General features: G+C 37.5%; 1 protein-coding gene across 13 annotated transcripts in view; it reads left to right on the forward strand.

Moving 5' to 3' along the window:
- Positions 1–65: 65 nt before the first annotated feature.
- The window catches only part of Ppip5k2 (diphosphoinositol pentakisphosphate kinase 2), a 65,599-nt gene continuing 52,532 nt past the window's right edge, over positions 66–13,132 (forward strand). For 10 of the 13 annotated variants that reach the window (XM_048331169.1, XM_048331171.1, XM_048331172.1 and 7 more), the window contains exons 1-4: positions 234–298; positions 7,072–7,465; positions 9,751–9,946; positions 12,522–12,612. In XM_048331169.1, the coding sequence (XP_048187126.1) occupies positions 7,352–7,465; positions 9,751–9,946; positions 12,522–12,612 (401 nt within the window). In that variant the 5' untranslated portion in view covers positions 234–298; positions 7,072–7,351. Of the gene's footprint in view, positions 299–7,071; positions 7,466–9,750; positions 9,947–12,521; positions 12,613–13,132 lie in introns of those variants that run through there. The other 3 variants (XM_048331181.1, XM_048331182.1, XM_048331170.1) reach the window with 2 other exon arrangements.

Consider the following 13,132-nt stretch of genomic DNA (forward strand, 5'->3'; position numbering starts at 1 on the left):
CCGGGCTGGTTAAGGAGGGACACCCGCCGGGGATTGGGCCCCACGAGGAGGCTCTAGGGCGTTGGGCTCGCCACCGGAAGTGGTTGCGGCCGGCGGCGTTTCCCGGTGAGGCCCGAAAAGGGCGGGCGGGAAGAGGCGTGCCCGAGATTCAAGAGGTGTGCGGAACGCCGGCTCGCCGCTCGCTCACCCGCGGCGCGCTCCGTCCCCGCCGCCGCCGCCGCCGCCCCGCACCTCGGGCCCGGGATCGGAGCAGGGGGCGGAGCGGGAGGCAGCCGGCATCCGTCAGCAGCCGCGGCAGGTGAGGGCGCCGCGATCCGCGCGGGCATCCGAGCCCCGGGGACCGGACCACCGCCCCCCCGAGGGCTGGCGGCGGGGCGCGGGCTCCGCGGCCGCCTCCCCGCCGGGGGGGTACCCGGCCCTGCAGCCGGGGAGGGACCGACGGACGGACGGACCGACCGACCGACCGACGGGCGGCCGGGGCGGGTGGGGCGCGCGGCCCCGAGGTCCCCGGGCCTCTCGCCGTCCCTTTCTCTCCCTCCTCTTCCTCCTCCTCCCTCGTGGCTTCTCTTCCCTTCCCCTCCACACCCCCCCCCCCCCCTCGGGAATGTCAGTTCAGCCCTGCGTGCGGTCCCGGACCCCTTCCGCTCCCCTCCCCTCCCGGGGCCTTTGTTCCCGCGCCCGGCTTCTCCCCGCCCGCCCCCCCCCCCGGGACCCCGAACGGGCTGTTCCCCCCTCCATCCCCCCCCCCCCCCCCGGAGAGCTGACCTTTGCCTGCATCTCACCCTGCCGGCCTCCGGGGCACCGCGGGTACCCGGGAAAGTTAGGGAGAAGAAGCCCCCTCCCCGCCCCCCCCCCCCGGGGGGGCTCACAGCATCCGGGTGGAGGATCTTAGAGTTGCTGATCTCATCATCTCTGCAGCCGTCTGCCAGGTGTGCACTTGAAGCTGATAAGATGAGGATGGTTGCCATCGATGAGTCACGGTGCCAGGTGCCTTGCACGCAGTGCCCTTCGCACCTCTCGGTGGTTCCATTACATGGATTGGTTCATTGTGTCCCCCCCCCCCCACACACACTTTTTGTCTTTTTTTTTTTTTTGGTACTGGGGATCGAACCCAGGACGTTGCACTTGCTAGGCAAGCGCTTTGCCACTGAGCTATTCCCCAGCCCTATTCCCCATTTCCCCCCCCCCCACACCCCAAGAAATACAGGCTTAAAGAGGTCAATAACTCACCCTTGTACCCTTTTACTATAAATCTGTATTAGAATCTAAGTCAACCAGAAACCCAATAGACCTGATTCTAAATATTTACTATTCTGCACTATATTCTTTTTATGCCAGATTCCAACTTCTTCACTGAAATAACATATTCAGTGGCTCGAAGTATTCATTCATTAGAAAAAAAAATTTTGATGTGCCTCACTATGTCAGACAAGTGACAGGTATGATTTGCCCTTATGGATCTTGAGTATTGTCATGCTGTGATTCACTGTTGTCAATTAAGCAATTCAGAACGTCAAATACTATACTTACTGCAGCATTATTTTATGAGAAGCCAATGATTGAGTTGATACGCAGAAGGTTCAGAGTTACGCAAGGATTGCTATTTAAGTTTTAATGTCATGAATAATTATGACGGTATTAAATTAATTAAGTAGTAAAACATTTATAAGTGCCCTGCATCAATTTACGGACGGGGAATATACAGAGGAGGCCCTTGTTCTCCAGCCTCTGCAGTGCGCCTGCTTATGGATAATGTTATATAACTTGTTAATTGTCCTAGGTGGACCGGGTATTGTGGTTAGTGGGAGACTGTACTTCTGTTGTAGATACATATTTAGAGATGATAAATGATGAGTTAATGCATACAATTTATTTCCAAATGGTACAGCAAAAAACGTGTGTGTGTATATAGACAGAAGTAAATATGAAAATATTGGCTGTTGGTGTAGGTACGTGAATAGATAAGGGTGTTTTCTTTAAACCTTTCTGAATACTTGAAAGTTTTTGTTGTAAGAAAATGCAGGAAAAAGCCAGCTCTGATAGAATCAGATAATTATAAAGACAGATGTATGAGCACCATGGAGCACAGAGGATGGAAATGGACTCTGTGTGTATTTAGGGGTCTGGCAAAAAAGTTGTCGGGAAGGCATTCCTTGAAGTCTTGCAGTTGTGTATTTAAAGGGGAAAAGAAACTTCATGGAGAACATTGACTTCTAGGCCGAAAGCAGTGTAGGCTCAGCAAGAAGCTATTGTATAAATATTTGAAAAAGAAGAAAAACCAAAGTTGTGTGGAACCTGGAATAGCCTTCCTCTTATGAAGAATCCTAACAGGGCCAGGTGCCAGGGGGTCATGCTGTAGTTGTCAGGAGGCGGCCCTTGAGTAGTTTGACAGTTGAAGCCAATCCAGTCAAAGGTTTGCAAGACCCTCATTTCAACAGAAAAGATGGGGTGTGGGAGTGTGCACCCATCAGCACAGCAATTTTAGCAAGTGATAGTGGGCTAGAAAAAAAGGGAGACCCTGTCTCAAAAATAAGAAAAAATAAGAAATAATTTTATGAGTATAATAATTGTTGGCTTTCCCAGCTCAGCGTGCCCGAAGTACACTCAGTACCCTCTTAATGTATCTTGCTAAGTAGTCCTCTGGAATTTAGCCACCGTTTATAACAGTGTTTCCATTGGAAATACTAATGGGGTTTTGGGAAAAGTGGTTATGTTTGTGTGTTTGGGCGGAGCAATGGGAACTGAAATTGCCATTTCAGTTTCAGAATTCTAGATATAATAGCCATTGAGAATGTCCTGCATCTATCTCATATTCTTCTCATTAAATTTCACCTTGTTTCAGAGTACCTTGCCAAGTGAGATTGGAAAAAAAATACTATACATAAATTTTTTGAAGAACTCATTTAAAAACATTTACAATGACGTGATAGGAATTGTGCACTTTTTTTTCTATCTTACATTAATTATGTCTTTGGTTTAAACAGACATGGAATTTACAACCTTCATTGAACTGTGATCATTGGTAGATTTGATCAAGTTCAAATTATGTAAGTAGGTTTCATTTGTAATAAAATTTATTTATAAAATGAGGAAATTGCCCTTTGTAGGCTGTTCATTGTAGTTAACTGCTTCTCAACTTTGTTCACGTTGAAACACACATAGAAATGGAGTACGAAGTTTTCCAACTGGAGGTAGAGCTCTAGTAGGAAAGGGCTAACCTTGAATGAAAAAGCTGAATGAGCGCTTGAGGCCCTGGGTTCGAATCCCAGTATTAGCGTGCACACACACACATCTTGGGAAAAGAGAATACTTGTCGCGCTTAGGGGATCATAATGTAGTGACCAGCTGTTTTGCTTACCGAATGCTCCATTTGTTTTACCATCCTCCATTTTCTTTAGGAAACACACAAGTCCTCAAACTTGGCTGCTCATTGGAACCACTTGGGAAACCTTAAAGTAATGTGAGCCGAACGCAAATGTTGTGGTTTTAGTGGTATAGCGTATGGCCTACCAATTGGGACACAAGCCCTTTGATTCTATTATGTTATATTTAGTCTTTACAAAAAGTTATGAGATAGGTGCAATGTATGGATGAGAAAAGTGAGGCCCTGAGAGATTGGTCATACGGTTAATTAGAGTGAAGAGTCCAGCCCTGGTATTTTGGCTCCTAAATCCATCCTCTTAACTTTATCTTGCAGCCCCTTTATAATATCTCTAAAAATCTCTCAGAGAATCTTTCATATGTGAAGTGGAATAAGTGGTAAAGATTTTTGTTTTTTTTTTAAAAAGCTTTTCTCAACCATATATTCTTCTGAAACTTATTCTAACCACCTTTATAACAAAAATCTTTCAATTGTTTTTATAACCTGTCCTTACTTTCCTTTAGTTCTTTCAAATGTAGTAGATAAAACTGATATTTTTCTGTCAGTCCTCTGTGAATCTTAGCTATTTCTCTCACATTTTCTTCCATTCACCCTTTGCTTGCTTGCTCCACCATCATCATTATTTGAATGTAGGAAATAGACTAAACAAAATTCTTCTTAGGGCTTTTAATATTTGGTGATTCTTAATCTGAAATGCTGGTTTTACTGATTTTTTTTGTTTCTAAATCTAAAATGTCTGATTCCTTGATTAAATTTCTGCTCAAATGTCATCTTAAGAAGAGGTCTTCCTAACATATTTATGTGTTGATTTATCTATTGCTATTGTCTAAAGGATGAATAAGACATTGTTTCATAACTAAGCTTATAATCATATGAGAGACATGTAACTACACATTTCAGGCAGCATTAAGACCTAAATTGAATTTGAATATCTGCAAAAAGAAGGGACAAATTCACCAGTTAATTCACATTCCTTTTGGAAAAAAATAACAATGCATACTTTCCCTGTCACAAAGTTGGTTTCTATTAATACATGTACGTATATTATAAAGTATGTCAAAAATATATTTGGGGAACTACGTTGAAAAGACTACTAGGAAAAGTAACCCAGCTAATACACAAGAGAATCACAGCCATTTTTTCTACCCCAAGAGGTCATGGGATTATTAACTTGAGTTTCAAATTTTAATTTTATGTGTTACAGGTATTTCACAATGACTACTTTAAAATCACATAATTTTTAGAAATTAAGTTTTATTTCTTCCGCTTGAAACAGGATATTTAGTTTCTTTTATTCTTATTTTAGAACTCCTAAGTTAGAAGTACAATTGCCTATATTTAATACTTTCTATAATGGGTACTTTTCCTTAGCATAAATATATTCATTTCAATAAATAATGAAATCTACTGTTTTAGATTTCCACATAATACCAGTAGGAAGCTTGATTTGTTGAAGTACATAAAGAAACTGGGCATTACTGAGTATTTAGTATCTTTCAGGCATACTACCTCATATATAGCTTAAGTGTTAGTGTAACTGGAGTTACAGACTGTTAGTATACTTGTTTTTAGTAAATGAAGAAGCTGAAACTAGCTTAAGTTGCTAGTTATTTATGAGTAGATTGATATAGGTATATCTAACACTATAATCTTTGCACTGGTGAAATATTTAGAGTATTTCAATAATGGGAAGGACTTTTTTAAGTGAAATTTCAAGATATTTACCATTTTGTACAGACTTGAGGTTAATTTAGTTATTGCTATCAAGTTTTACAGCAATTGCAAGCTGTTCTTTTATCAGCAAACATTTTAATGTGCTAAATGGTGCAGAAAGAATAGAAACAAATCATACTTTGTAAATTATTTCTTTCATTTTTTTAGTCACATGTTGTTCCAGATTTGATAACACTGTAACTTAAAGATGAAGTCAAGGCTGACTGAGTGAATTGATTTTAATGTTTCCAAGAGAGTCTTAGGGGGGCTGGGAATGTGGCTTAGAGGTAGAGTGTTCGCCTAGCATGCATTAAGTCCTGGGTTCAATTTCCTCAGTGCCATACACACAGAAAAAGCCAGAAGTGGGCACTTTGGCTGTAGTGGTAGATCCAAGCCCTAGGACTGGCAAGAAAAAGAGAGAGAGAGAGAGAGAGAGAGAGAGAGAGAGAAAGTCTTATGAATTTGACTTTTGAGTTGTGCTTTTTCAGGCCTAGCTACCATGTTACTCTACTCTTCTTAATGAATATTTCATCAAGTAATTTCTTATATTACCTAGAGTATAAGTATATATAAATAACTATGGAAGGGGTTATTTTGACATATCATTATTTGATCATTTTTAAAATTATATTTTCATTAATGCATCATTATGTAGAAATGTGATTGTCTTTACGAATCACATAAGGTTCCTTGCAAAGAGTCTGTACATATTAATTTGCTGAATTATTTCTAATTGTATTTATCTTTTTAGCAGTACTTTGTGTTTGAACTCCATGTATTGTACTTGGCGGGCTGGCAAGATAACCATGCCATACCTCAAGCCTTTTCTCACTGGTTATTTTTAGATTAAAGTCTTGATTCTGGCTGGAGAGAGAGCCTCAACAATGAACCACCTACTTTGGCTTCCTATCACTACAGGACTCACAGGCACACACCGTCCTATCTGGCTTGCCGCTGTGGACACACAGTCTGGAGGACTTTGCTTTTCAGGATGGCTTGGCTTCCCAGTACTCTAAAATCTCAGCCTCCCAAGTAGTTTGGGGAAATAGCTGTGGCTCCCTGCACTTACCTGTGGGTTGAAAAAAAGTCACAAGAACTCTCCTGTCCACTTTAGCCTCAGACAATAATTCTCTCATTCTTATCCTCCCAAATAATTAGGATTATAGCCATGAGCCCCTGGTGCTTAGATAGATTTGCCAAATAATTTTTAACTGCTCCAAGTTAGAATCTGCTATTTGGAAGAAACTTTCTTTTTATTCTGCCTTTGTTGTTGTTGTTGATTTAACTAAGAGGCCAGAATACAGTTATGTTTCCTTAAAAACCTATTTTGACCTGACCTGTTCCATTTTATGTTGACTTACTGTTGTTAGACTCAAAAGAGGAAAAAACACGAGAGAAAGAGTAGGCAAAGAGATAGCTCAACACCAGTTCAGATTTATTAGAAGAAGAAATAGCAGCAAGTGGGAGCTTCCAGGCAAAGCTAAAGACACTGTCTGCTTACAATGGAAAGCATTTGTAGTGGGTCTGAAAGAATTCGAGAATTTTCGACAATTCGAAAATTGTCTAGTGGAGATGGTCTAGTGGAAAGTAATGTCTCTGAGGCCACAAGATAAGGACATCTGACCATTTGGACTCAACAGTTATTTCAGATGAACATTTTTTAGTGTTTCTTTTGAAATGTGCATTATATTTCATATGAGATGTTTATATTTTATCAAGATGTTTCTGAATTATGTTCTGAGAGATTTAACTTTAACATAATTTTGTTAGATAATTTTGAATTTGAGGAATTTAGTATGTAGCCTTGCCATTTTATATCATTTTATATTGTTAGGATGTATTGTGCTGAAGACTGTGATCCTTATGGAAGAAAATATTGTTATAGGTACTGATATTGCATTACTTTAAAATTGTTTGTTGAAAATTGAATATTTTTGAAGTACATTTTCTAAATTAATTTTTTCACCATATTTTAGGTAAAAAGAGTGCTGTAACGACTCAGGGAAGCAATAGCCGCATTATTTTTGTATTTTAAATGATAGCAGCAACTTTGGTATCAACAATGAAGTAATGCTATCTGAGAACAAAGAAGCATTTGCCAACTAACCCATCACGATTTCAAGTGACTATATAAGAAGAAATGCACTGTAGCAGGCCTACATATCAGCTAGTATAGAGATAATGCTTTCTTCAGAAAGCATTTATTTAAAAGCAGTTTAAATATAGATCTCTTAAGTTATATCAGATGAAATCAAAATGAGTGAACCCCCCAGCTTCTTTGTTGGAAATGAAGATACAGAAATAAACCCTGGGAATTATCGACATTTTTTCCACCATACAGATGAAGATGAGGAGGAAGAAGATGAGTCTGTAAGTTGCTTGTCTGTCCCCACTTTGGTGAGAGAATAGTACAAATAGTATTTTTATCACTGTTAGTATGAGTTAACACTGTGACTTCAGATTAAAACACTTGCTACATAAGATTTAAGAAATTTTTTTAAACTGTAAAAAATAAAAGAATTAGTGAAATTATTGAATTAGTTAAAAAATACAGCAAGTATATTTAGGGATCAGATTGATATTTTGTTAAATAATGCTTATTTTAGTTTTTTCCAGTTTCAGAATTGAATAGAAAGTTGGCCAAGAAAAATATGTATGGGCTGTATGTTGTAAGGTTATCTGTATATAAAGTGTATAACAAATACCTCATGAAGGAAATAATTATAAAGATAGTAAAGGAGGATTATTTAACCATTAAGCACATAGCATGTTGTCAGTACAAATGCTAAATGACCTAAGATATCATCTCAAAACTGAGTGAGTAAAGAGGCTACTTTAAATCTACATGGTTGTGTGCTCTAAGTGGTTTTGTTTTCTCTCTGATATATAAATACTAGGAAATTATATCTGTACAGTGACTTAGGAATGACACATCTGGTATGTTCATTTCTCTAGTTATATCAGTTATATAGATACATAACTAGTTATATAAACATAGTTGTACATATAATTATATCAATATAACTGAACAGAAATAGGTACATAGTTATCTGTATATATAAGTAGTTTTTTCTGGTTCTATGTAGTTATATTGTATTCAATGCTGATTTTTTTATATAAGCCAAGATTATTTTTTCTATATTTCAAAACGTAACAAATTTCAAAGAAAAACCTGTCATAGTTGGTAAAAGTAAATCTAAAACAAAAGGAATTATTAGATAACTCCTTAAATTGTTTTCCATAATACCATCATTATATACAGTGGAGTTATACATATCTGAAAAACGAATACAAATTTGAATAAAACATAAGTAAATTAAAAGTACTTTTTTAAACCCTCAGTACAGTGCACATCCCACCCACTACCTATGAATAAAAAATAATGAACTTCAAACCTTATCTTACCATCAGAATTTCTCTGAATTTTTTTTTGGGGGGGGCCAGTCCTGGGACTTGAACTCAGGGCCTGAGCACTGTCTTTGGCTTCTTTTTGCTCAAAGCTAGCACTCTGTCACTTGAGCCACAGCGCCACTTCTGGCCATTTTCTATATATGTGGTGCTGAGGAATTGAACCCCAGGGCTTCATGTATACGAGACAAGCTCTCTTGCCACTAGGCCATCTTACCAGTCCTTGCCATCAGAATTTCTCTTCATTTTCTCTGGTTTACTTAAATTTGAAAGCACTACCAACCTTGTCTCTACTAGTCTTACTCTTTTTTCTTTAGAGTTCTTCTGGACAGTATGAACGTCAAAGGGAAACTCAGCTCTAGGTTTTTATGCAGGAAAGTGGATGATCAGAGGAGATGAAAATAGCACATCCAAAGAAGTTACCGTTTCTAACCTGCTTACTATATAACCAAGTCCAGTGTTGATTTGGGCTCTTCCCTTTCATGAGTTGGAATAGGCAGTATAGAGCCACACTTCTGAATGTACAAAAGGTGCAATGACCCAATAGTCATGCAAAGATTGAAGAGTGAATCTTGATTTGTGAGTTTCTGATCTACTCTAATTAAATAGTTGTTTATATAATCCTCCCTTTTATCTTAGACCAAGTCATGGCCTGCAGACCATGATTTAGTCTGAAATTGCTGAGCTTAGTAGCATCATTAAGAAAGAACATTAAATATAAAGACTAGAGTGTCACGATATTAACAGTCTCTGTTGACAGTGTGGCTTTCTAAAATTTCTTTCCATGTTGTCACTGATGGCCAGCTAATATTGAAGATAAAAGGTATAAAAATAGTTAAATGCTATATAATTCTCTATTTGGAAATACATATTACTGTAGGCAACAAAATTCTTTTAACACATCCCGCTGGCATATTTACTTGATTAATATGGGCTTGAGCCCTTCTGTTTCCTTTTCTGCTGTGAGGAGGGCAAATAAATGCCACAAACATTTCAAAAGGGGGAGTTTATGTTTTAAATTTCAATGAAATATGATGAAAGTACTTTTTTATTTTAAAATTTTATTCCCATACTTTTGTACAAAGGTATTCAAAATGGGTTTATTATAACAATGTCATGTTTTATTGTCTTCGTTGGGTAATGTCGCTCTTACTCTATCAGCTGCTCACCTCCTGAAAAGAAGGAACCTATGTGTCAGAGTTCAAGTTAAGTCAACCTGATTTGCTGTTGTTGTTTTTACCTTTTAGCCACCAGAAAGGCAGATTGTGGTTGGAATATGTTCCATGGCAAAGAAATCCAAATCCAAGCCAATGAAGGAAATTCTGGAACGGATCTCCTTATTTAAATATATCACAGTCGTAGTTTTTGAAGAAGAAGTTATTTTGAATGAACCAGTGGAAAATTGGCCTCTATGTGATTGCCTTATTTCTTTCCACTCTAAAGGTATTAAAACAGAGGGAGCCCTTTATCCGGAGTATAAAAATAATACGTATTGTAGAGAATTGAATAAGGCAGAAAATGAAAATCAATCTAACTCAATCACAGGAAAATGATATTGACATACTTTCTAGTCTTTTTTTTCCTGTGTATTTTTTTAAATTTAGTATTGCGGTGATATATAGGGTTCTGTATCTTTTTCACTGTATATCAAAATAATTTTTTCCTCTACATCATTCTTTAAATAACTTGAGTTTTATATGGCATAATAATCATGTGTAGATGTACTATAACATAGTTAATATCCAAATGTGTAGAATAATTTCCAGTTTTCATTGTTAAAAATAAGTGTGATCAGCTCTTCGAATGCGTATCTATTTGCATCAATGAATATCTCAAGCACTACATTATTATCATATTGAAAGCAGTCTATCATTCCTTCTTTAGATCTTACATATCATTTTAAATTAAAAAATACCAGCTAAGTATTACTTTATGTTAAAGTCCTATAATCAGAATTATTGCTCTCTCTATATATGTGAAAATGTATAATAAGTGTGGTAACTTAATTGAATTTACTAATAAGCAGTGATTTAAAAGATGTACTCAGTATCAGATATATTCGTTTTATTTTTTGAGCACTTTTTCAATATCTTATTAAGTAGCCAGACAGAGGGGTTTCATTTCTTCAGCATGTCTGTTTATGAGGACAATGCATTCTGATCATACCTCTAACAAAATAAGGTAGTACTGAGCTAGGTTAAAGTTATACTTGCACTTCAGCAAGGGGGAAAGGTTGGGGGCTTTGTGTTCTCCTCTCGTAAGTTGACTTTCATTATTCCATATAGACGTATAGCCCTGATTTGGCTGATAGACATTTCTTATTTCAAGGAACTTTAAAATTTGTTATTCTTTGAGGCTGTGTTTTTCCTGTAGTATCACATGATTTTTCCTGTGACAGCTATTTGCCTCCAAAACCTAGGTGCTATGTCTGAGGACATGTCCCACGTACTGCGGATAGCTAAGAAGAAAGTTAGCCTCTTTAACAACAAAAGCAGCAAACCAATTCTAAGTGCTTTTTTATTTGCTGAATTCTAGTACGAGGTTTTGAGTCAGAAACATTTAGAAATTTACAACTGATGAATTCTGAGAGTCTTTCTAAAAATTTGAAATATTTGTCCTTTATATCCAGCTGATTCTGATATGTAGTATCTGTGTTTAAAATGTGAATAGGCAATTAGGAATTACTGTCAGGGTAAGTATGAATAAATCTTGCTTAAGTGAGCAAACCTTTTTTTTTTAGTATATTTTAATATTCTGTTCATTTTTGTTACAGACTTAATATTCAGTAGTTAAATCTTAAAGTTGTATATGCTTGCTTACTTTTTTCCTCTGCTTATTATGGGTTTGGAACTCAGAGCCTCATGCTCTTACTGAGCTAACTTGCTCTTGTCTGACCTTCTATCACTGGAGCCATGCCTCCAAATCTGACATTTTTGTTGGTCAATTGCACAGGGAATGTCACAGATTCTTTGACTTGGCTGTCCTCAAATTGTGATCTTTCAGGTCTCAGCCTTCTGAATAGCTAGGCTTACAAGCGTGAGCTTCCAGCACCAAGCAAGCTTGCTGATATTTTTATCCCTCCTATACATAGGATAGATAATCATTAAAATATTGTCATTTAAAAAAGTAGTGAGATTTCATTTTTAGCACTAATTTGCCAGCTGCTATGCTGTGTTTAATATGCACTTTATTTCATTTCTTACAACTCCTACTAGATAAGACTGAGGTAATGGTCATTTAGAGCTGGGATTATATTTAGAGGTGACACATTTGTTTGCACAAGATTATATAGCTAGTAAAAGATGCAAGCAGGATTCAAACACTGTTTGATGCTTTAACTGCTGTGGTATATTGTCTCCCTTTAGTAACAGGTATTAATGGATAAAATTGGTCAATATAAGTAATAAAATCTTAAAGTTATATTAGGCTTCTTACTGTATTTTATTCATTTTCATTATAATTAGTAACTTCACTGAAATTTAAAATTTTAGAGGATTGATTTTTGATATCCTAACAGCACTAGTAATGGCGGTATGCTCTGCACACATTTTATATTTCTATAGCATATCTTCTATTCATTTTTGCTTCTCTTTTGAAATGCAGGTAAATTTTTTTGAGTATTAGCTACTTTGTATGCATAAACACCAAAAGTGATAAGGAATTGTTTTAAAATCACCCAAGTAATTTTGATACAATACTGTTATTTATATTTAAGTTTCTCTTTATATGTATTTTAATTTTACATTCAACAAATGAATAGTCAGACATTGACTAAAATGTCAGTGCTGTTATTTGATAATTTAGCCACTAAAATGGTATGCCTTATCAATAACGCAACAAGGAAAGGTGAGATTTAAATAGAAGTTCAAAGTCTATATTACTTCATACCTTTTAATGAAGGTAGAAATTTACATGATGAAGTTATTCTTTCATGAGAGTAGCATCAAGTCAAGTTAAATATTTAGATATCAACTTATCTTGAGATTGTACAGAATATGTTAATAATATGTGTTCTTAGGATTTCCACTGGACAAAGCAGTTGCCTATGCAAAACTCAGGAATCCATTTGTAATCAATGACTTGAATATGCAGTATCTCATACAAGATAGGTGAGTGGTGAAGTTGGTTGAAATAAGGAAAGGAAAATTAACATTTATGTAGTGCCTACTATAAAATGACGTGGCATCAGGTGTTTTGACATACAGTGTGTTAATTCATTGCATACTTAAAAAATACTCAGAAATAGGTATTTGTTAACTAATTTCACCTATGAGGGAACTTGAGAATCAGAGAAATGGTTTTATTTAAAATCACTGATACTTTCACAAGTAATGGGGCAATGCTAAAATGACCTTTGTTCCTCTGCTCCCGGCCGCCTTGGAAGTTGAGTTCCTTCTCCAGGTCCAGGACGTTGGACTTGCTAGGCAAGCGCTTTGGCACTGAGCTACATCCCAGCCCCTAACATTACCTCTTTAAAAATAATTCCTTGGGGAGAGAGAAAGATGGCGCCGAGACAATAGGGAGGCACCCCGACTCGCACCAACTGAATAGCGAGCTGGGAACTCCAACACCCAACACTCCACCAAGAACCCAGCAAAACCAGCATCCAGAAGCAGTGGAGAAACGCAG

The sequence above is a fragment of the Perognathus longimembris genome, chromosome 22 (assembly GCF_023159225.1).
Source record: "Perognathus longimembris pacificus isolate PPM17 chromosome 22, ASM2315922v1, whole genome shotgun sequence".
Lineage (NCBI taxonomy): Eukaryota > Metazoa > Chordata > Mammalia > Rodentia > Heteromyidae > Perognathus > Perognathus longimembris.